This window comes from Dendrobates tinctorius, unplaced genomic scaffold (assembly GCF_039654945.1).
Source record: "Dendrobates tinctorius isolate UK_male_01 unplaced genomic scaffold, ASM3965494v1 ptg000156l, whole genome shotgun sequence".
NCBI classification, from domain to species: Eukaryota; Metazoa; Chordata; class Amphibia; order Anura; family Dendrobatidae; genus Dendrobates; species Dendrobates tinctorius.
In genome coordinates, this window is record NW_027361823.1 from 29,203,488 (window position 1) to 29,226,458 (window position 22,971).

Consider the following 22,971-nt stretch of genomic DNA (forward strand, 5'->3'; position numbering starts at 1 on the left):
AGATAGAGTCGGTGTCATAAAAACTGAGGCGTCAAGAGTTGGAGTCGGAGGTTTGGCTTACTGACTCCACAGCCCTGCTTACTATGATTGATCGCTTGTGACTTACCTCTGAGTGTGCTTCCGAATAAGCCCCCCCCCCATCTTGATGTATGGGATAGGTTTGTAATGTAAAAAAAAAATATCGATCTAACTGATATAATAATTTCTTTACAGGAGCAGCCATATCTAGAGCCGATCTGGTCTGATCACCTTGTGCGTGAGCATTATGGATCAGGCCAAGGAGACGGGAATGCAGCAATTAATGGTCAGTATTGCTCAGATTTCTAGGAGACGTCAACGAACACGGGGCCGGTGAATTCAGCCTAGGTAGCAGAACATAATCCACTGCGACTTCAGGCCCCTCGTACACAGACGCAGTATAACATCACTAATAGACAAGTAAACGGCCTAGATACCAGGGATTGGCGGCTTTTAGGTCATTTCAGTTTCGCGCCCCTGCTGTACACATAAGCCTGTGATTCATATCTGCATATTATATAAAGAATATAGATTTCTGGGATTATACAAGTGGCGCGCAGATTGTCAGGGTATTACACAAGTAAATTATACAACCTGAACTCTGTGTCCCAGATATTATAAAAGGAGCTAGAAAGAATCATTAGATGCACAAAAACCAATGACGTCCTTGGATCATTTTAAGGGCATGTCACACTAAGAGATATCGCTAGCAATATCGCTATAACTAGTGACGTTATAGCGATATTGCTAGCGATATCTCTGTGTCTGATACTTACCAGCGACCGGCTCCCCCGCTGCTTATCGCTGATCGCGCGAGAACGTTCAGGACTGTTTCTCGTCGTCAGCTTCCTGTGGCGCTTCCTGCTGTGAGGACGAGCGACGCGTGGAGCCGGGCGGGAGGACGCAGGATCGCCTGGTGTGACAGGTAAGTAGCGATCCCTGTCCCCAGCGATGTCGCTGGTGAGATCTGCCTGTGTGGCAGCTCACTAGCGACCACTTAGCGATGTACCAGCGATCCTGACCGCGTCATATCGCTGGTCGGGATCGCTGGTACATCGCTAAGTGTGACAGTACCTTTAGAGAAGAAAAAAAAGCAGCTGAACAACCACACACTCCTATTGTACGAAGTGTTCCTCCATTGAGGGATATGTAATGGCCTTGGTCCCACACAGGCTTATCAGACAAGAACAGGAGTGTGTGGCGCGAGGAGCTGACACAGATACAGCTAATGTTCAGGTCAAACATACTCATGGCCTATAGGAGAAATCATCCAGGAGAGCTCGGCGTGGCTCCGACAAACAGCGCCCCCACCAATCAGCTGATATCTGCTTCAAAAGCAAGCACGGCCATAATTATTACATATGTTAAAGTGACCAACATCCAGAAGCATTGAAAGATCTCTGCCACCTTCAGAATAGCCATACATGGACAAAGTCACTACCCAGATCAGCGTTTTACCCCCTAACCAGCACATGCCATCTGCACATATATCTATGAAGAAGTAGGGGTGAATAGTTACCAGTCAGCACATGCCATCTGGCCATATATCTATGAAGAAAAACACAGTATAACAAACAAAAATACTCTGCTGTAAAAAAAAGTATCAGTAAACAACAAGTGCTAGGTACCATACACAAGGTTAGGTTTTTAAATACATCAGTTAGGGACTGCTCTGTTATGGGTATACCTTGACGTTTGGTAGAGCGGCTTAGTATACATTTTTTGCAAAAAACGTATAAACCAAATACCCTGTTTTGTTTTTACTAGCGCTTGCCGTTTCCTGTTACTTTTTTACAACAGAGCATTTTCATACGTTTGTTATACTGTGTTTTTCTGTGTTTCAGTCTTCTGGTGGTGTGAACACTGTCCTACAGACTTGTTCACTGTGTGCATGGCCCATGTATATTCATATCTATGAAGTAGGGGTGAGAAGTTGCCAGTCAGCACATGCCATCTGGCCATATACCTATGAATAAGTTGGGGTGAGTAGTTGCAAGACACAAAGTGTCACTATTCCACTAGTAGGACAGGCAGGAAGCAATTTAAGGGTACGTGCACACGCTGCGGATTTGGCCGCGCGGATTTTGTAAAATCCACAGGTAAATCTGCAGGTCAAAAGACCTGCGGTTTTATCTGCGGATTGCCCTGCGGTTTTTCATCTCCACTATGGAGGATATGGCAAACCGCAGCGGAATCCACAGAAAGAATTGACATATCAATTCTTTCTGCGGTTTCAAAACCGCGCGGAAAAATCCGCACCGTCTTCACTGCGGTTTTGTATTCCCATGGGGAATAATGGTACTGTACATCGCAGCAAAAACTGCTGCGGACCCGCAGCGGCCAAATCCGCTGCGGAACCGCAGCAAAATCCGCAGCGTGTGCACACACCCTTAGAATGTTGAATGAACCAGATAAAGCCTCTAAGGCTCACAGGGGTGGCCTGGCCTTCCTTTTTTGCAGCTCGGCTGCGTCCAAACCTTTTGTGCTCACTTGTGATAAGCCATGTTTTTAGCAGTGATAGCCAGAAATTAGCAAAAAGATTTGAATTACCCCGGTCTGGTGGTCAGTCAGGTCCTTCACAGCAGCCGGACAATCTTCATGTTCATTTTTGTACTGGCATTCCTATGCTTGACAATCTGGCCGCTTCTGCAGCTTGCTAGGCCCTCCTCCTTCCAATGTCAAGACATGGTCTGGCTGCCTCGAAAGACCAAATTGGATGTCATAGCAGGGTGGCTTAAATCTTTTTTGCTCATCTCTAGCATATAGGAGTCTTTAAAGATCCACTAAAGGTGTACAAACTGCACTGTGAAACTATGAACCAAGCCAACATGGGGAGTTGCTTCTGATATGGTCATTAACTCTTGCTATAAAGCCTGGCCAGACCTTCCCTGTCCTGCGGATGAAAGCTCGGCTTCCTTGCTCTTAGGAGACATGCTGAATAGGAGTTTGTTGTTGCTATTGGAGATTGTTCTTCCTGTGCTGGGGGCTAAAGCTGAGTCGTTGAAGTTTGGAGTTGTGGTGTTCTGTAGGTTGCAGTTTAGCTCCTGTTCCCTTTTCCCATTTAGTTTATTCCTCCCGGTCCCTATCCTCCTCTCTATTGTTGGTTAGTGCGTTTGCATAATATCGGTTTTCTGTCATCCCTGTTGTCAGTGTCTGGTTTACCTTTTCATTTCTATTCCATGCCTCAAGGGGTGTGGGAGGGGACAGATAAGCATTTTTACATGAGTATAGTAAGGTCGGAGACTCGGTCCTCTCTACCGTTAAGCGTACCCCCCGGGACAGGGATAGTTAGGGTCCCAGCTACAGGGACAGTTTGAGGCCCCTCATCCTTAATGAAGACAGTCACAGCGTCACAGGTGGATATTACTAAAATGTACCAGAAAATCATTTAGTGCAATTCTCCAAAGTGGCGTTATGATTGACCTTGATGCCACTAGCAACTAAGAATCTCTGGTGTGATTATCATATATTGGACTGTACTGGTACAAAGTGGCAAAAAAAAATTGAAAAAAAAAAATGGAAAGTGTCTGTGTAGATTATGACTGGCTTATATAGCACATCAGTGACACGGATAACGCAGATCTGCACACCCCCAGAAATCACAGATTAGTGCAGATTATTAGAATAGGACTAACTGCACATAGACTGATTGAACAGAGATTTGGGCCCGGACCGGTATAATATGCCATGATGGAAATACGGATTAAGATCCAGATTTTATGCTTCAAGGAGTTAGAAAGAAAGAAGCTTGTGACCAAATTGTGCCTGGGGAAAGGTTGAAGCTCCATTTATATCTTCGCACTTCCCGCCGTCTGTGCGGTTTGCGACACTAAAGCTTTAGGCAAATATGAATCATCTCGAATCCTCCATAATGTTCTCTCAGGTACGATAAAAACAGGTGCGGGGAGAACGAAAGAAATAAAAAATAGTTACCATGTAACTATACAGATCTCCCATGGACATTGTCATAGTTACGGGGTGGAATAAAAACACACCGGCCAGAGAGCTGAAGATCTGCGCCAACATCTCGTTCATAAAACCCACTAATAATAAAAGAGGCTCTTTGTGCAAATCTGTTCTTTACACATATCACGACCTGTATATTTCAGCTCCGCTCCCATTCAGGAGCTTTTATGCTCAGTGAGCAGGGCGGCTGTTCTGATGTGATTGAGGATGGCAGTATAATTTTGGTCTCCAGAAAGTCCAGGCACTGATCCAAGAAAATACAAGTCAAGGGAGCAATCATGACAGAAGAATAATAACCTGGAGATGGGGGCTGGTGCCGCAGACAGGGAGAGATTGGAGATCTGGAGTTCAGTTTAATTTATCTCTCTTGCCAATTTCATTTTGCCCCCATCGCTTTTGGCAAAAGCAAAATGATAGGAAGGTGACAGCAGAAGAACAAAGACCGAGTCCCATGCGAGTCATGGGGCGGCACAGTACTCGGGCCAGGTTACATTGACATTGTAACCTCATGCGTCCTGCAATAAAATGCAACACTCGATATGAGGATAGGAGACATTAATGGCAATAGGAATGCAAAAAAAAAAAAAGTGTCTAATAACGTGTATTCCTTCTTTCAAAGGGCAATGGGAAAAGATAACACGAGACTATCAGGTGTAAAGACCTTGATAAAAAAAAAAAACGAGTCCTAGGTTGTGGGAAGACAGAGAGGGGGCTAAAAGCACCACCAGATTAACACAAACCAGCTCTCCTTCAGAAGTGCCCCCTATAGGAAGCTTGCCTCTATAGTAACGTCCCACCCATAAAGAGCATTAAAACATTTCATTTAGGCCTGTTTCACATTTCCGTTTCTTGACGGAAGGCCAAATCCGCCAGAGCTGTTAAAAACAGATCCGCTACCGTTGTGGGTCAAACGGTCGTCACTGGATCCATGTTGTGTACGGATCCGCTGGAGTCGGCATGTGGGCGAAATTGAATGGAACTGCGGTCCGGGTAGAGAGAGAGAGTAATAGAGAGAGAGCGAGTAATAGAGAGAGAGCGAGTAATAGAGAGAGAGCGAGTAATAGAGAGAGAGAGAATGATAGAGAGAGAGTGATAGAGAGAGAGTGATAGAGAGAGAGAGTGATAGAGAGAGAGAGTGATAGAGAGAGAGAGTGATAGAGAGAGAGTGAGAGAGAGAGTGAGAGAGTGAGCGAGAGAGTGATAGAGAGAGTGATAGAGAGAGTGATAGAGAGAGAGATAGAGAGAGAGATAGAGAGAGAGATAGAGAGAGAGATAGAGAGAGAGATAGAGAGAGAGAGAGAGAGAGAGAGAGAGAGAGAGAGATAGAGAGAGAGAGAGAGATAGAGAGTAAGAGAGTAAGAGAGATAGAGAGAGTAAGAGAGATAGAGAGAGTAATAGAGAGATAGAGAGAGTAATAGAGAGATAGAGTAATAGAGAGAGAGAGTAATAGAGAGAGAGAGTAATAGAGAGAGAGAGTAATAGAGAGAGAGAGTAATAGAGAGAGAGAGAGTAATAGAGAGAGAGAGAGTAATAGAGAGAGAGAGAGTAATAGAGAGAGAGAGAGTAATAGAGAGATAGAGAGTAATAGAGAGATAGAGAGTAATAGAGAGATAGAGAGTAATAGAGAGATAGAGAGTAATAGAGAGATAGAGAGAGACAGAGATAGAGAGAGACAGAGATAGAGAGAGACAGAGATAGAGAGAGACAGAGATAGAGAGAGACAGAGATAGAGAGAGACAGAGATAGAGAGAGACAGAGATAGAGAGAGACAGAGATAGAGAGAGACAGAGATAGAGAGAGACAGAGATAGAGAGAGACAGAGAGAGAGAGACAGAGATAGAGAGAGACAGAGATAGAGAGAGACAGAGATAGAGAGAGACAGAGATAGAGAGAGACAGAGACGGAGACGGAGACGGAGACGGAGACGGAGACGGAGACGGAGACGGAGACGGAGACGGAGACGGAGACGGAGACGGAGACGGAGACGGAGACGGAGACGGAGACGGAGACGGAGACAGAGACGGAGACAGTAATAGAGCGTGATAGAGAGCTAGAGAGATAGAGAGTAATAGAGAGAGAGAGACAGAGATAGAGACAGATAGAGAGATAGAGACAGATAGAGAGATAGAGATAGATAGAGATAGATAGAGAGATAGAGATTTTTTTTTTTCGGTGCTTCTAGAACGGTATTTAAGGTTATTATGCTCGGCAGGGGAAATCTGCCGGGCATGCGCACTATAAAATAGCGGACCGTCACTGCAAAAAAACGTTGCATCGTCCGTCTCTTCCGCCCGGGAGACGCTAAAATTTTCACGGATCAGTAAAAAAACGGATCTGACGGACGAACATCAGTCAAAATCCGACGCTAATGCAAGTCTATGGGGGGAAAAACGGATCCGCTGAAAAATGGGCGGATCCGTTTTTTTCTAAAAGTGGTGGATTTTGACTGACGTCAAAAAACTGAAGTGTGAAACAGGCCTTATATGCAGCCTGCACCATTTTGGAATTTTGTCTTCGGCTATGTACACACATTGCGTTTGTGCTGCGTTTTAGCTTTAATGCAAATCTGCATGAACGCAAAAGCTGCTTTTTACAGTACAGTGCCAGTAAAAGCTAGGAGACTAAAGAAATCTCATGCCCACCGTTGTTCCAAATTGGAAACCTGCAGCGTTTATATGTCTGTAGCATGTCAATTCTTAAAGTGCTTTTTTTTTCCCCAGCATTTTTCAACCATAGCAAGTAGGTAACAAGCGCAAAAACACAACTAAGCGTTTTTTGGTGAATAAAACTAAACATGTCCTGTAGACAAAAATCATCATCATCATCATCATCTCATCTTTATTTTTATATAGCGCTAACATATTCCGCAGCGCTTTACATTTTGCACACATTATCATCACTGTCCCTGATGAGGCTCACAATCTAAATTCCCTATCAGTATGTCTTTGGAGTGTGGGAGGAAACCGGAGTACCCGGAGGAAACCCACGCAAACACGGGGAGAACATACAAACTCCTTGCAGATGTTGTCCTTGGTGGGATTCGAACCCAGGACTCCAGCGCTGCAAGGCTGCAGCGCTAACCACTGAGCCACCGTGCCGCCCTATCACACAATATCCATCAAAAACCCTAGAAAAAAGGGTGCTTTTGAATGCAGCATTTTTACAACCAAGAGAACAGGTTTCGGCTGCTGGGAAAAAAAAAGGCAAACAAAACGTGAACATAACCTGCATTCACACGCTCGAGCCACAATAGGTTTGCCCCAGTTTTCCAATATAATGGCAAAAAAAAAAGAAAAACCCCACAACGTTGCCTAAAAGACTCCTTAAGTGGTTAGAATCGGACTTCTTGGGTAGGCACTTGCAGATAGTGCTACAAAAAAAAAAAAAGAAAAAAGTCTGCGTCCTTCTGGAGGACAGCTCATTTGCATGCTTTTTGCCCCTGGAAGTGCTACATGTAACGTCACCAATGTGCGCCCTAATAATATGAGGGCCCAGACTACACTGGTTTGTCCTAGGACTCCCTCCATACATCTGTGTTGGATGGGCCATCGGGCTCCTGACATATATGCCTACAGGCCGCTACTACAAGGACCATAAAACAGAGGCAAAGTCAATGGTGCTATGTGAATGCATTGGGCTCTTGAATTGTTAGTATTTATGACAAATGAAAGATGTGAACGGAGCTGAACTCACGCAGTAAGGGAAACCGGTCTACTTTCTCTCCCCATGCCCTACTTAGGCCCAAATTGTAGTCAGCCGCTTGGGTGCACCCCTATAAAAGGAGAGCATAATGTAATGGTAAATTCAGTAAGGGAAATAATTTGTCCTTAATGAATTTGTGAACAAGGAATATCCAAACACAGATAAAACATGTACTTGAAACAAATGGTGGACGACCCCCATTAGAGAGAAGGCTGCCAGCATAGGCGCTGATGCTCATCTCCTGCCTTTCCTTTCCTTGTTTGTTTTCTTTTCCCGACACTTCAATAAATCTGCTCACAAGGAAAATAGATGAGGAAACTCCCGGTAGGAGGCCACTCATTTAGCAACTTTCTCCTCTCGACACCCATGTTGGCACAGATGTCCCTACTTCAGGCCCAGGCAGCAGTAGCTCCGCTGTGACCCTCCGCTCATTAAGCCGATCACGTCATTATTCTTCTACATAAACATCAGAGCGCTGCTGTTCTTTCCACCCACATTATGCCCAAAAAACACTCTTCAGTCTTCTTTAATGCTGGCAGACAAATATTACTATTAGCTTACGCATAAAGCACCTCATCAAGGCTGTCAGGAGCAGGATCTGCACCCCCTACAGGTCCCTTTACATGCGCAGATAATGCGCTGATCAACGTTACAGCAAGTATATAGCGGCACTTATTCAATGTGTGACCAGTTAGTGCGATCATTTATTTACAGACACTTTCCTTATTCAGCAGCACATCCCTGACTAAGCCACTCACACTGCACCTAGCCAGATGGCCAGGCTGGGATAGCCCTGTAATAGGGAAGCCAATGGCTGTGACATCACAGATATGCTTTCACCAGGTTACTGTGATATCACACCAGGTTACTGTGATATCACACGCAAGCTTTAGTTAGGTAAGCTGCTGTGACATCAGTCCGGTAAGGTCAGAAGTGGACATACAGTGGTACGGAGAGTATTCAGACACTTTTGAATTTTTCACTCTTTCATTGCAGCCATTTGGTAAATCTAAAAAAGTTCATTTTTTCCTCATTATTGTACACTCTGCACCCCATCTTGACTGAAAAAAACAAATGTAGAAATTTTTGCAAATTTATTAAAAAAGAAAAACTGAAATGTCACATCTTTACATTCAGACCCCTTTGCTCAGACACTCATATTTAAATCGCATGCTGCTCATTTCCTTTTGATCCTCCTTGAGATGGTTCTGCTCCTTCATTGGAGTCCAGCTGTTTTTAATTAAACTGATAAGACTTGATTTGTAATGGCACACACCATCTATATAAGACCTCACAAGTCACAGTGCATGTCAGACCAAATGAGAATCATGAGGTCAAAGGAGCTCAGAGACAGAATTGTGGCAAGGCACACATACCGCCAAGGTTACAAAAGAATTTCTGCAGTACTCAAGGTTCATAAAAGCAGTGGCCTCCATAATCCTTAAATGAAAGAAGTTTGGGATCACCAGAACTCTTCCTAGACCTGGCCGTCCAGCCAAACTGAGCAATCGTGGGAGAAGAGCCTTGGTGAGACGTAAAGAAGAACCCCAATATCACTGTGGCCGAGCTCCACAGATGCAGTAGGGAGATGGAAGAATGTTCCGCAAAGTCAACTATCACTGCAGTCCTCCACCAGTTGGGCCTTTATGGCAGAGTGGCCCAACAGAAGCTTCTTCTCAATGCCAGACATATGAAAACCTACATAGAGTTTGCTTAAAAAAAATTTAAAAAAAAACCACAAGGACTCCCAGACTATGAGAAATAATATTCTCTGGTCTGATGAGACAAAGATAGAATTTTTGGTGATAATTCTAAGCGGTATGTGTGGAGAAAACCAGGCACTGCTCATTACCTGCCCTATACAATCCCAACAGGGAAACATGGTGGTGGCAGCATCATGCTATGGGAGTGTTTTTCAGCTGCATGGACATGACGACTGGTTGCAACTGAAGGAAACATGAATGTGGCCAAGTACAGAGATATCCTGGATGAAAACCTCTTCCAGAGTGCTCTGGACCTCAGACTTGGCTGAAGGTTCACCTTTCAACAAGACAATGACCCTAAGCACACAGCTAAAATAACAAAGGAGTGGCTTCAGAACAACTCTATGACCATTCTTGACTGGCCCTGCCAGAGCTCTGATCTAAACCCAATTAAGCATCTCTGGAGAGATCTGAAAATGGCTGTCCACCAACGTTCACCATCCAACCTGACGGAACTGGAGAGGATCTGCAAGGAAGAATGGCAGAGGATCCCCAAATCCTTGTGTAAAAAACCTTCATTCCCAAGACGACTCATGGCTGTACTACCTCAAAAGGGTTCTTCTACTCAATACTAAGCAAAGGGTCTGAATACTCATGACCATGTGATATTTCAGTTTTTCTTTAATAAATTTGTAAAAATTTCTACATTTGTTTTTTTTCAGTCAAGGTGGAGTGCAGAGTGTACATGAATGAGAAAAAAAATGAACTTTTTTGAAATGAACCAAATGGCTGCAATGAAAAAAAGTGAAATTTAAAGGGGTCTAAATACTTTCCGTACCCACTGTATACTATGTATTTGTAAATTAAGTTGGAAATGAAAGTGGCCATATACTTTCCTTGCTCCTGGGCCTTCTGTTATCAGACACCCGCTGTTATACTATGTATAGCAATGCTTCCACTGAAACACTGCCAAATCTGTGGATGAAACTAGACAACGGCACGTCATACCACGCCATGTAGTCCAGCAGTACCCCATTCCCAGTGGGCCCATACCTTCAGTAAGAGCATGCTGTGCAGACAAGCGTTCAGCACATGCTGATGCAAAAGATAGAGAATATATATATATATATATATATATATATATATATATATATATATATATATATATATATATATATATATATATATATATATATTTTTTTTTTTTTTTTTTTCTCTTTTCCAGGCCTGTTGCCGTCTAATTTATTTGCAGCGCTTCATTTACACAAGGGGATGGCACAGATTGCAAAATTCGTGTCAGCATTCCTGCTGTGGAGCCGCTAACTAAACAACTATCCTCAGATAACCCCGGAGTTTATGGAGAAAGCTTTGAAGTACGATAGGACTCAGAGGATTTGATTCAGTGAATAGGAACACTGGCACAGAATGAGTTTTCAGCACATTATAGGTGCAGCGCCATTCTAGACATGAAAGGACATTTCATTTTAAATCCCGTTCCCCTGCGGAGATCGTGTACCGCACTGTACGTTTCTCTGGCAGTTAATTCTTAATTAAGAATTATGACCACGCCATCTTCCGAGGCAAAAAACTGCATCATTATTTTATTTTTTTAATATTTCCGCTGCCGCAGGACTTGGGGTGTTTTCCTACTCCGAGGCAAAGGCAGCGATTGGGAAACACATCTGTGCGGTGACCTAATAATAAATCACACACAAGTTATGGAAACGGCTGGTTCTTAGCAGTATTTTATAGACAATATGGATCTACAATTCTAAATCCGCTTTTACAGAATATCCAGCAGCAGCAAAACGCTCCGCGCTAGTACAAAGGCCGACAGTCACCCTACATGAGGTCAGGGACTGACGCACAGCACAACAGAAAGGCCTCCTACGCTACAGTCTATTCTTTCCTTCAAGGCCACGGTTTATGATCTTTATGAATATATGTGGAAATAATTCCCATTGGGACACAAATGATTAAAATTGCACTTTTTTTTATTTAAAACTAAAAAAGAAAAAATCATTTACCAATCGCAAGAGTCTCGATCCAAGTGAATTATTAGCAGAAAGGAACATCGCATTCTCATCAATAGCTCATAAAATTAATATCTAAATTACCCAGACAGGCCATAAGTGATGCCATTAGCTGCAAATTCATCGACTGTACAGTGACTAAGGCTGGCCATACACAGCCATCGGGCAAACGATTCACGTCCTCTCCACCTCCTAATACACCTGGTGAATCTGGTACGTTCTGAAGGAGGAGGAGGAGAAAAGGTCACTGCCAGATACTTTTGGGCAAGTTGACTCCAGCAGTCAGATCCTTCTTTTTCAGACATAAGCAGTTGGAAAAAGTCAAATCACCCCAAGACACATTAGAAGGTTGTCAAGTAGCACTGAAATTAGAGGCTTCGGCCACTACTGATCTGACATGTATGGGCACCTAGACTCCTACTGGACATAGAAACAAGACCAATGGTAGCCAAAATCTGATTTCAGTGGTACCAGCTCACCAGATGTGCATTAGATGTTGGATCAAACTTTCAAGAGTGAACATCTAGATAAACATAATTCAGAACAACTGTGACAGAAAGGTGCAGTCCACCAACTAACAGCCTCTTCATATAATCCCAGGGTCAGGTAACACATACATGTATGCTCTGTGCCACTTTCCTTCATACATGGTCCTGTGTCCCCCCGCCAGGCATAAACATGCAGCGGAGGAGTCAGTAGACCAGTGTAGCCTTCAAATCCCATTTCAGAGGAAGATACAGCTTCTTCTACTCAAGGGAAGTGTGACGGCTGCAGCAGACCAGCTTGAAAACTTCAGAGGTGACGGCACACCCCTACAGGATGCGGATACCAAAAGACAATTAGGGAACACCATGTAGAGTATGGCGGCACAGCGCCAGGACGAAAGAAGAGTATGGCCTACTTATACAAGACAATCCCTTTAACAAGGCTTTTTGAGAAAAAGCGGACCATATACCGTGTTTTTCAGACAATAAGATGCACCACCGTACCAATAAGACGCACCCCAAGTTTTCAGAAGGTAAATAGGGAAAAAAAATAATGCGTCAAATAAGGGTCTGTCTTACACTTCGAATTCTGCTTACTAAGGAGGATCGGCAGCGCTGGTAAAACGGGGTCACAGGGGGTGTTCGGTGGTCCGGCGATATGACTCCCATCCCAGAAGGGTGTGGCAGGCTCGGCAGTACTCGGTGGTGAGGGGGCTCCGCCAACTATTTGTGAAAGCCTGGAGCCCCCAGACATTCACTGCGGTAATGCGATGGCCTCTGGAAAAATGGCCGCCGGAGGCTGTGCATGTGCAGATTGAGATCTTGGCACAGAGATCAGGGGATGGGACCTCGTTGCTGAGATCTCAATATGCACATGCGCCTCCTCTGGCTGCCATTTTCATGGAGGCCACAGCGGGGCATTAACAAAATGTCAGCGGAAGCCCTGCACCTCTGAACACCGCCGAATACTGCTGCACCAGCCTGGGATGGGAGAGAGATCATCTCCCTGCAGCATCGGACCACCACAGAATCGCCTGACTCCTGCTGCAGCCACACTGCTGGCAAGTACATTTCTACTATAAGATGCACCCCCCATTTTCCCCCCCAAATTTGAGGGGGGGGGGGGTGTGTCTTATAGTCCAAAGAATATGGTATTTCATGCCTCACACAAAAACAAGATATAAATAGCACTATCACTTTGGCCCTATACAAAGGTCTCCAGCCTTGACCATTGCAAGTCCTAGCCAAATATTTGGTACATCTACAAATACACATGCAGGTCTACACTTACTAGCCCTATTCTGCACACAAGCAGTGACAGGAGCCAGGGAACTTGTCTGCAAAAATAATACACCTGGCTGCGTTAACCATTTCACTCCCAGACAAACATGTGGCAGGTAGTGGCACGGCTCAGCCTTGAAGTTAATCCCTCGGAATACGATAACTTTGGCTTTACAGATCCTTCTGCTGCCACAAAACTATTAAGAAGCAGAAAAGAAAAAAAATTATATATATATATGTATTCTTTGGTACACAAGTCACATAAGACATGCTAATTTTATATATATATATATATATATATATATATATATATATATATATATATATATATATATATATATATAATTAGCATGTCTTATGTGACTTGTGTACCAAAGAATACACTGTCCTCCCAAGTCTGGCACAAAGGGCTGAAGCAATCTTGCAGATCAGGTCTCCTCAGGGAAACGCAAGGTTACTTAAGGTCCCAAATGCTAATAGCAACAGGAAAAATACCGAGTAAGGGTGAGTGCACACGCTGCGGATTCTGCTGCGGGTTTTTTCCCGCGGAAACGCAGGTAAAACCGCAGGTAAAGTGACCAGCGGTTTTGCCCTGCGGTTTCACACCTCTACTATGTTAAAGGTGTGAAACCGCAGCAGAATCCACAGAAACAATTGACATGCTGCGGAAAAAAAAACGCAGCTTTTCTGCAGGTAAAAAACCGCAGCGTGAGCACTGCGGTTTTGAAAACCCATAGGCTAACATGGTAAAGTACCATGTCTGCGGAACTGCTGCAGTTCTGCAGGGCCAAAACCGCAGCAAAACCGCAGTGTGTGCACATACCCTAAAGGAACATAGCCACTCACATACATGAAATAATAAAAAAAAAAAAAAAAAAAAAAAAAAAAAAACACCAACAAGGGCATCACTACATGGACTGATACATACAATACAGGTCCTTTCTTATACTAGAAGTTTGGCCTTGACGCCGACAATGGGTCACGTGTGCTCATATTTCTGTATTCTCCATCTAGGCCATTAATAAGAGGCTCAAGAGGATCCTTATCAATGCTCATTTCAGGCTCACAACAATCATTGTTCACATTAGTCTAGAGCCTCCTAAAGATGTAGACGTGGTGAAGCTCTTCCGATGGACGGCAAGTCACCCAACGTGCAAGCACACAGTCAGACCTGTCGCTAATAGTACCGCACTGTATATCCGTATACTGACTTTGTACCGTGAATGTATACCGGAAGACAGAGACGCCAAAAGGACACCAGTGAATAGCGTCCCCTATGTATGCATTCTGCATCTACGCCAGGAGCTTACTGGACATAGAATATCACGTCTGCACCATTTTAGATGGGTCGATATAATCCAAATGAGGGTTCTTAAGAACGCTTGTTCCTGATCACAGGCATGGATGAGAAGTCCAGAACGCTTGCTTGGACGGCACATAGTATTTGTTGTAGTGAAACCAGTCAGTACTGCCATACACACCATGGCCATCTGCAGGGGCCCATGACTGTGGTTTGGCAATGTAGGCTTACGGCCCACAAGCTGACCGTGGACGTTAAACAACTGCCTAGATTGGTGGTAGTTTACCAGCACTGAAAACGCCATGCACACAGAACAATCGTTAGCGAGATCGTTCTGTACGCACCGATCATTCCATTTCTGGCAGAGCTCCTCCTGTGTACAAGGGCCGACGCGCTGCCAACAAATGATCGACACAGCTAACATCGCCTGAAGATAATGGCAGTCGGCAGCGTATCGCCGCATGTAAACTGATGACAATATTGTGCGGTATTGTGACAATTACTAAACGTTTACCCTCAAAAACTGTGGATCACAACCTGTGGGCACCCCGGCTGTCATAAAACTACAACTCCCAACATGCCCTGAGCGCCCACCCTGCAGCAAGATGAACACATCACCTTAGGGAAGAAATCGGCCCAGCAAAGCAAATAAATTGTGACATATCCCAGTGTGCAGAAAAACAAATAAGGTGTGATCTTATCACTGGCTCTTGCTCAACTAGGACACAAAGAAAGCTTTCAGGACAAAGGCCCCATGTTTCCCTATTGACTTTATCAGCCTGGACTCTATTCAACCCTGTGCTGGGAATCTGCTCTCCATCAGCATTATCTCAGCTTTAAATATAACTGGGCCACCAGTCAAGTGAATGGAGTGATAACATACGCCGGTAATAAAGTATATTTTATCTCCATCATAATTCGATGGCCGCGCGTTGTAACGGAGCACGTGACGGCGCTTTACGACAGCTGCAAAAGTTGCTGCTCTAAGAAATTGGAGAAGTTAACGACAGACAGATTTTGAAATAGGACATTTAATCTGATAAGCCTTATGTAATAATACTCTTACTCCTGATGAAATTTATAGCAAATGTGTCAATATTAGCGAGGAAGTCTATGGGAAACAAAGGACTCTGAATCAGACGCAACATAGCCCGGTAGATCTATATGGAGAGACAATGCGATCCTATGAACTCATCTGTCGTATAAAAGTCAGATGTCTAAAGTTGTTACCCTGCAAAGACCAATACAAAACCGGCAATGACCTATAATGGCTGCGGACTGTGCAATAACCTGGGCAATTAAAGGGAATCGGACATCAGATTTTTGCTCCCTTATGTGAAACCAGTATAATGTATGGGCCGAGACCCTGATAACACTCGGCTGCTTCATGTCATTTTCATAAAATCTAGTGCTAATCTCCTGCTGATAAAATATATTTTTATTTTTTAAAAACCACAGCAAGCAGCCCAGTAAGTGACATCACTGGAATCAAGGTCTCTGTCTCAACATAATGCTGCTGTCAGATTAAGTGGCAAAATCCTGCTGATAGATTCCCTTTAAGGGGTTTTTGTCCATTATAAGAGGGCAAAAATTGTAAAAGTGCTTGAACAGAGGATTTTTAGCAAGAGATAAATTTGTAAAAGTTTAAGAACAGAGAGATTTTTAATTGTATTGTTTCCAGTTTATTGTCAACCGCTGCAGTCCATCAGTGGTGGCTGGTTTCCTAGGCAAGAAGTGCTGCTCTGAAGCAGGCCCGATTGTAGCATCAGAGTAGCTCGGGCGCAGTGCGCACTGATGCTGATTGGATCCAGAGGAGGCAAAACTGCCTTTTGCTAGCAGCATTAGGGTGTGTGCAGACGCTGCGGAATCCGCTGCGGATTAATCCGCAGGGATTTTGCAAAAACCGCAGATAAACCGCAGGTCAAAAGACCTGCGGATTATCTGCGGTTTTGCCTGCGGTTTGGACCTGCGGATTCACCATCTCCATAATGGTGGAGATAGAAACCCGCTGCGGATTCCGCAGAAAGAATTGACATGTCACTTCTTTCTGCGGTTTCAAAACCGCAGCAAATCCGCGCGGATTTTTCCGCAACATCTACACACCGGTTTTTTTTTACCATTCATTTGAATGGTACTGTACACCGCAGCTAAAACTGCTGTGGGTCCTCAACGGCCAAAACCGCTGCGGAATCGCAGCGGAATCCGCAGCGTGTGCACATACCCTTCAAGAGCGTGCAGTTCGGGCTGGCAGCGGAGCCATGCCACCAGCCCACACCGTCAATTTACAGGTGTGCACAGGTCCTTGGGAGGCGTTGTGCTCCTGAATATATAACACTCATTCATTAGAATGACAGACATCACTTCTGAACCAAATCAACACATGCATGTTCTGCTCAACAGAGTGTGCATGTGTTCACAATGTGAAAAAAGGTTAAAAAGCCTCAGGAAGTCATCTCCAGTGTCTGTTTACGAGAAATCCCGCATGCCTGACCCTTTTTTATCCATGATACAGACGTGGTCGAGGACATCCCCTAAACACATTACAAAGCTGGCCAGCGTTGTTGAAGTCAGCGAGACTGGCCCATGTCCATCTAGTGTATGGGATTCTACAGTATTCAGCACTGACAAGGGACAAAGGGACAAAGATGTGACATGACCGATAACGCAAAATATCTGCAGCTGCCAACAGCTCGGGAGCAACACACATGGGGTCCGAAAGCAGCACGAAGTCCCCAAGTTACTGGTTCGGAAAGGCTGACTACATGTGTATTATCAATTCTGAATGATTGAGACTGAAAACACATAATGGAAAAATATTACATATTACGTAATCATTTCTCAAAGCCACAGTGCCAGACGTGCTATTCTACATGTGCCCAAACCTGTTCTTGGCCATACACCCCATCCCAGGATACGGGTACACTGCAGCTATTGATAGCAGTAACCAGAAATGCAGCCGAGACGATCACACATAATAAAGGTTTAATAAAAACCTGCCGTCATGCCAAGGGTGGAGATCGGCTAGAAAGGAGGGAAGGATTTCTGCAGGCAGAATAAGCCAGCACTCTCTCACGCAAACGGGAGTTCCTCCAAATCATAATTGAGCCTTTAGGCGGGGAGACCTGGCTTTTTTCTTTAGGCTACTAGATTTGCTTTTGTTTTGTTGGTAACTGTATAAACAGGCATTTCCTACACGTATAGGAATCGCAGTAATGAGGCTGACAGAGAGCCGGTGTCAGAACTCGAACATTAAGGGAACGCTCTCCGGCTGTCACACCACATCCCATCGTGCCCCGACAGCCACAGATATGCCGGAAGTTGTAGTTCTGCAATAGTTCGAGAACACCGGAGCAGCAAACTCTAAAGGCCCTTTTACATTTAGCGATGCACCAGCGATCCAACCAGCGATCCGACCCGGTCAGGATCGCTGGTGCATCGCTAAATGATCGCTAGTGAGCTTTCATACAGAAAGATCTCACAGCGATGCAGCAGCGACGCAGCGCACGATACTCACCTTTCACACACAGCGATCCTGCGTCCTCCCGCCCGACTCCACGCGTCGCTGGACGTCACAGCAGGAAGTCTCAGCAGGAAGCGCCCGACGAGAAATGGAGCTGGACATTCTCGCGCGATCAGCGATGAGCAGCGGGGGAGCCGGTCGCTGGTAAGTATCACACATAGCGATATCGCTAGCAATATCGCTATAACGTCACAAAACCAGTGACGTTTTAGCGATATTGCTAGCGATATTGCTTAGTGTAAAACCCCCTTTAGGCTATGTGTCCACGTAGCGTTTAAATCCGGACACTGAAAACCGGACTCCTTCCCAGAAATCGCGCGTTTTTTTCCACGCGATTTTGCCGCGATTTTCGGGTGCGATATTCAAGCACTTTCCAAGCGATTTGAAGCATCGCTTGGAAAGTGATTGACAGGTTGGTCACACTCGTGAAACATAGTGTTTGACAAGTGTGACCAGGCTTTTACTATTGAGGCTGCCTATGCGGCATCGATAGTAAAAGAAAGAATGTAAAAAATAATTAAAAAATAAAAAATCGGGGTATATTTACCTTCCGACGTCCCGCGCTGCCATCCCGGGCCTCAGCGTTCCCAGTAATGCCTTGCGAGACCTGTGATGACGTTGGTCTCACATTGCTATAGCAATCTCACGAGACCGCTAGAGTCACGCGAGACTACGTCATCACAGGACCTTGCCGCAAGGAATTACTGGGAACGCTGAGGCCCGGGATGGCAGCGCGGGACATCGGAAGGTAAATATACCCCGATTTTTTATTCTTTTTTTACAGGGGTATGGTACCCAAGGCCTGGAGGACAGTCTCCTCTCCTCCACACCGTGGGTACCAACCGCACATGAGACGCTTAACTTCGCGCATGGTGGGCATAGCCACATGCGGGAAGTAAGCGATTCTCATGCATTCCTATGGGTGCGGAATCACGGAAATTCTTTGCGATTCCGCACAGAAGAATGAGCATGCTGCGATTTTTTCCGCGATGCGATTTCGCCGCGAAAAAAAGCGCAGCATTAGCACAGCATGTGCAGAATGCCATAGGAATGCATGGCGGGCGTTCTGTACAAGATTTTTAAATGTTTTCGCGCCGAAAATTGCAGCAAAAACGCTTAAAAATCGCATCGTGGGCACACAGCCTAAGGGGTCGTCGAGGATCAGAAAAAAATGGCGGCTTTCTTTCAGAAACAGAGGCACCACTGACCATGGGTTGTAAGTGAAACTGCAGCTCAGCTCCATTCACTTCAAGGGGACTGAGCTGCAATACCAGACACCACCTTAAGTCTGGGGTTGGCACAGTTTCTGAAAGAAAGCAACCATGCTTTTATATTCCTACAGGCAGGCCATACATATACGCAATAGCTGCTCATTCACTCGACCATGTCTCCTGGGTCCCCCGTAAAATAGTGTGTTTGGCTCGGCAGATCATTTATGTACTTTTAATATGGAGAGAGAAGAAATGTGTGGCCAAACAGCAATGGCAGCGTCTCATTGCTCGGAGAGCAAAAGAGATGGAGGATTGCATCTGACCAATACATCTCTCCCGACTTCATTAGAATCGGGAAGGCCCCCCACACACATTAAACCATCGGCCCACCCTGCCAATACCTGACCAAGCAGATAGAGCTGACATTACAGTAAGGGCTCTAAAGACTGAAAATCTGCATAAATTCTACATGGGGTCTGGCGGGAACAAAGCCATAAATGCTGTAATAAGCTCCATGTTATCAATAAAACCCTTATAGCTGGCCTGTCTACATCTGAACACCTGCTTGGTAGTATGTTGCAATACGTCTTATCACAGCTATGATATGCATGTATTTGCTTTAAAAGTCCAAGGCCGAGCGCAAGAATAACCTCAAGTCAATGTTTTCAGATGTTCAGCTGCATCATGGGAGATCAAGATCAGCAAAAGGTTCAGCCATAACCTTGTACTGAGCAACGTGTGCCAGTAGGCAGTGTGCCCCCCGCTGTCAGACTGTGAATGTACCCTCCTGCACCAAGCATCCAACAAGAGAGCGCCCGTTCAGCACAGTGTCCAAGGAAAACACTATGCACATGCCAGGAGATCAGCTTATAAAAATATAAATTTATTGACTACATAGTGACAAAACAGTACATTATATTAAAACCATTTTAAAAATGTGTCTATTTGCACAGTACACTTGGCATGCCTTCTATTCTGCGACGTATGGATGCCTCGTATGTCTTGGCTAAATGTGGTTAGGTGCTCGTCACCTATTTGTTACATTGTTCGGGCTAGTAGTTTTTTTATGTTTTTAATATAACGTACAGTTTTGGTTTGTCACTCATGTATTCAATAAATTGATATTTTTATAAGGTAATCTCATGGCATTTGCATACTATTTCTAATTTATTTCCCCTTTTAGCATATGGCGGCCCAGGATGTGTCAGGAAACCTCTTGTAAAATGAGCAAAAAGATTCGCTCGACCCTGGTCTGGCTTTTATTTCAGCGCTTCATGGCGCCCAGACCACAGCTCTGCAAACGTCCTCGGCTGACACTCGTACATGGGCGCCACTTGTAAGTACTGCCCTCCCCACCTACACATCATGATGTCGCCTGTAAAGAACTTTTCTACAATTGGAGACTGTGGGGGAAAAAAAGTGTACCTCTGCCAGAGTCAAAAAATCAACCATTGCCTTAAAAATTCTCTCTTATATAGCAGCCTCACATTGGGATATTTTCCCAAGTCCAATCTTGCAGAAACAAATGCAAAACATTAATGCCCTAAAAAAAATAAAAATAAATAAAAAAGAAAAAAAAGGATGCCCAGCAGACTATATAATATAAACGGACCAGTAGCCCAGACGCAGCGGCCAATGTCGGGTCTGAACACTGAAGTGGAGGTAGGCGCTCTTATCCTGACAGCTACAGTTACAGGAGGGTTTCTGGGACAAATCTAATCCTTCTACTAATCGTATCCATCTGTCACAGGGTGATAAATCACTGGTTCCTTTACGTAACTCATCCCCTAGAAAGCCAAAAACTGCCGCTAGACTATAAATCATAGGACTGCGTGTTTATTCTCTTAATTTTCACTTTAAAATCAGCAGCACAAACAAGATTTCCACCCGAGGGGCCAGACAGCAAGCACATCTAATAATACAACCACCCTCCGAGGACGTGGCACCGCCTGGAGACCTCATGTTATTCTCACCCAGCCTTACCTGATAGGGCTGAAAGGCACCATCTTCAGTTGCAAACTCCAGATGTCTCTCCACTAAAAACTCTATTGCAGTTATGGACTTGTACGCTCCCTTCCCAACCAGGGGCTTGAAAGCCTAAAAACAAAGAAATGGAAATTATTAGGGCATCAACTAAATAAAGTCCTCATCTGAAAGGTCAGCAACATCATGGTGGTCCGGCACTATTCCCACTGAATTCAGTATAGCCACACTTGTACAGGGCTTTCTACTTTGAAACCGATAGGAGATTCCAGGCAGATTCAACCTGAAAAGCCACAGCAGGAGGGTAGCTTCATGTGGACGAGATGCATAAGGTACATGTTATATGCCGCCAGTTCCTTCCTCCACCAATCATCATGTGCGACCGATACAGCAGACGTGAGGACGTCACTACATAACATTGCAGGCAATGTGGGGCCCATACTGCATCTAAGGGGGCTGTGGAGGCTCATACTGTATCTAAGGTGGCTGTGAAGGCTCATACTGTATCTAAGGGGGCTGTGGAGGATCACACTGTATCTAAGAGGGTTGTGGAGGATCATACTGTATCTAAGGGGGCTGTGGAGGCTCAAACTGTATCTAAGAGGGCTGTGGAGGCTCATACTGTATCTAAGAGGGTTGTGGAGGCTCATATTGTATCTAAGGGGGCTGTGGAGGATCACACTATCTAAGAGGGCTGTGGAGGATCACACTATCTAAGAGGGCTGTGGAGGATCACACTATCTAAGAGGGCTGTGGAGGATCACACTGTATCTAAGGGGGCTGTGGAGGATCACACTGTATCTAAGAGGGCTGTGGAGGATCACACTGTATCTAAGAGGGCTGTGGAGGATCACACTATCTAAGAGGGCTGTGGAGGATCACACTGTATCCAAGAGGGCTGTGGAGGATCACACTATCTAAGGGGGCTGTGGAGGATCACACTGTATCTAAGGGGGCTGTGGAGGCTCATACTGTATCTAAGGGGGCTGTGGAGGCTCATACTGTATCTAAGGGGGCTGTGGAGGATCATACTGTATCTAAGGGGCCTGTGGAGGCTCATACTGTATCTAAGAGGGTTTTGGAGGATCATACTGTATCTAAGGGGGCTGTGGAGGCCCATACTGCATCTAAGGGGGCTGTGGAGGCTCATACTGTATCTAAGGGGGCTGTGGAGGCTCATACTGTATCTAAGAGGGTTGTGGAGGATCATACTGTATCTAAGGGGGCTGTGGAGGCCCATACTGCATCTAAGGGGGCTGTGGAGGCTCATACTGTATCTAAGGGGGCTGTGGAGGCTCATACTTTATCTAAGAGAGCTGTGGAGGCTCATACTGTACCTAAGAGGGCTGTGGAGGCTCATACTGTACCTAAGAGGGCTGTGGAGGCTCATACTGTACCTAAGGAGGCTGTGGAGGCTCATACTGTATCTAAGAGGGCTGTGGAGGCTCATACTGTATCTAAGAGGGCTGTGGAGGCTCATACTGTACCTAAGAGGGCTGTGGAGGCTCATACTGTACCTAAGGAGGCTGTGGAGGCTCATACTGCATCTGAGGGGGCTGTGGAGGCTCATACTGTATCTAAGGGGGCTGTGGAGGCTCATACTGTATCTAAGGGGGCTGTGGAGGCTCATACTGTATCTAAGGGGCTATGTGGGCTTCATATTGTATGTAGGGGGTGGTGTTTAGACTCCCTGTAGAAAGGAGGGCTGTGTGTGGGCTCATACAGTATATAGATGGTGGCTCAGTGGTTAGCACTGCAGCCTTGAGAGC

The 22,971-nt window shown here is 45.1% G+C and overlaps 1 protein-coding gene across 3 annotated transcripts in view; it reads right to left on the bottom strand.

Annotated features, from left to right (window-relative positions):
- JMJD1C (jumonji domain containing 1C) overlaps nt 1–22,971 on the bottom strand; it is a 278,879-nt gene that overhangs the window by 81,649 nt on the left and 174,259 nt on the right. For 2 of the 3 annotated variants that reach the window (XM_073548301.1, XM_073548303.1), the window contains one exon: nt 21,203–21,316. The exons of the other annotated variant lie outside the window; for it this stretch is intronic. In XM_073548301.1, the coding sequence (XP_073404402.1) occupies nt 21,203–21,316 (114 nt within the window). The remainder of the gene's footprint in view (nt 1–21,202; nt 21,317–22,971) is intronic. 3 annotated transcript variants of the gene reach the window in all.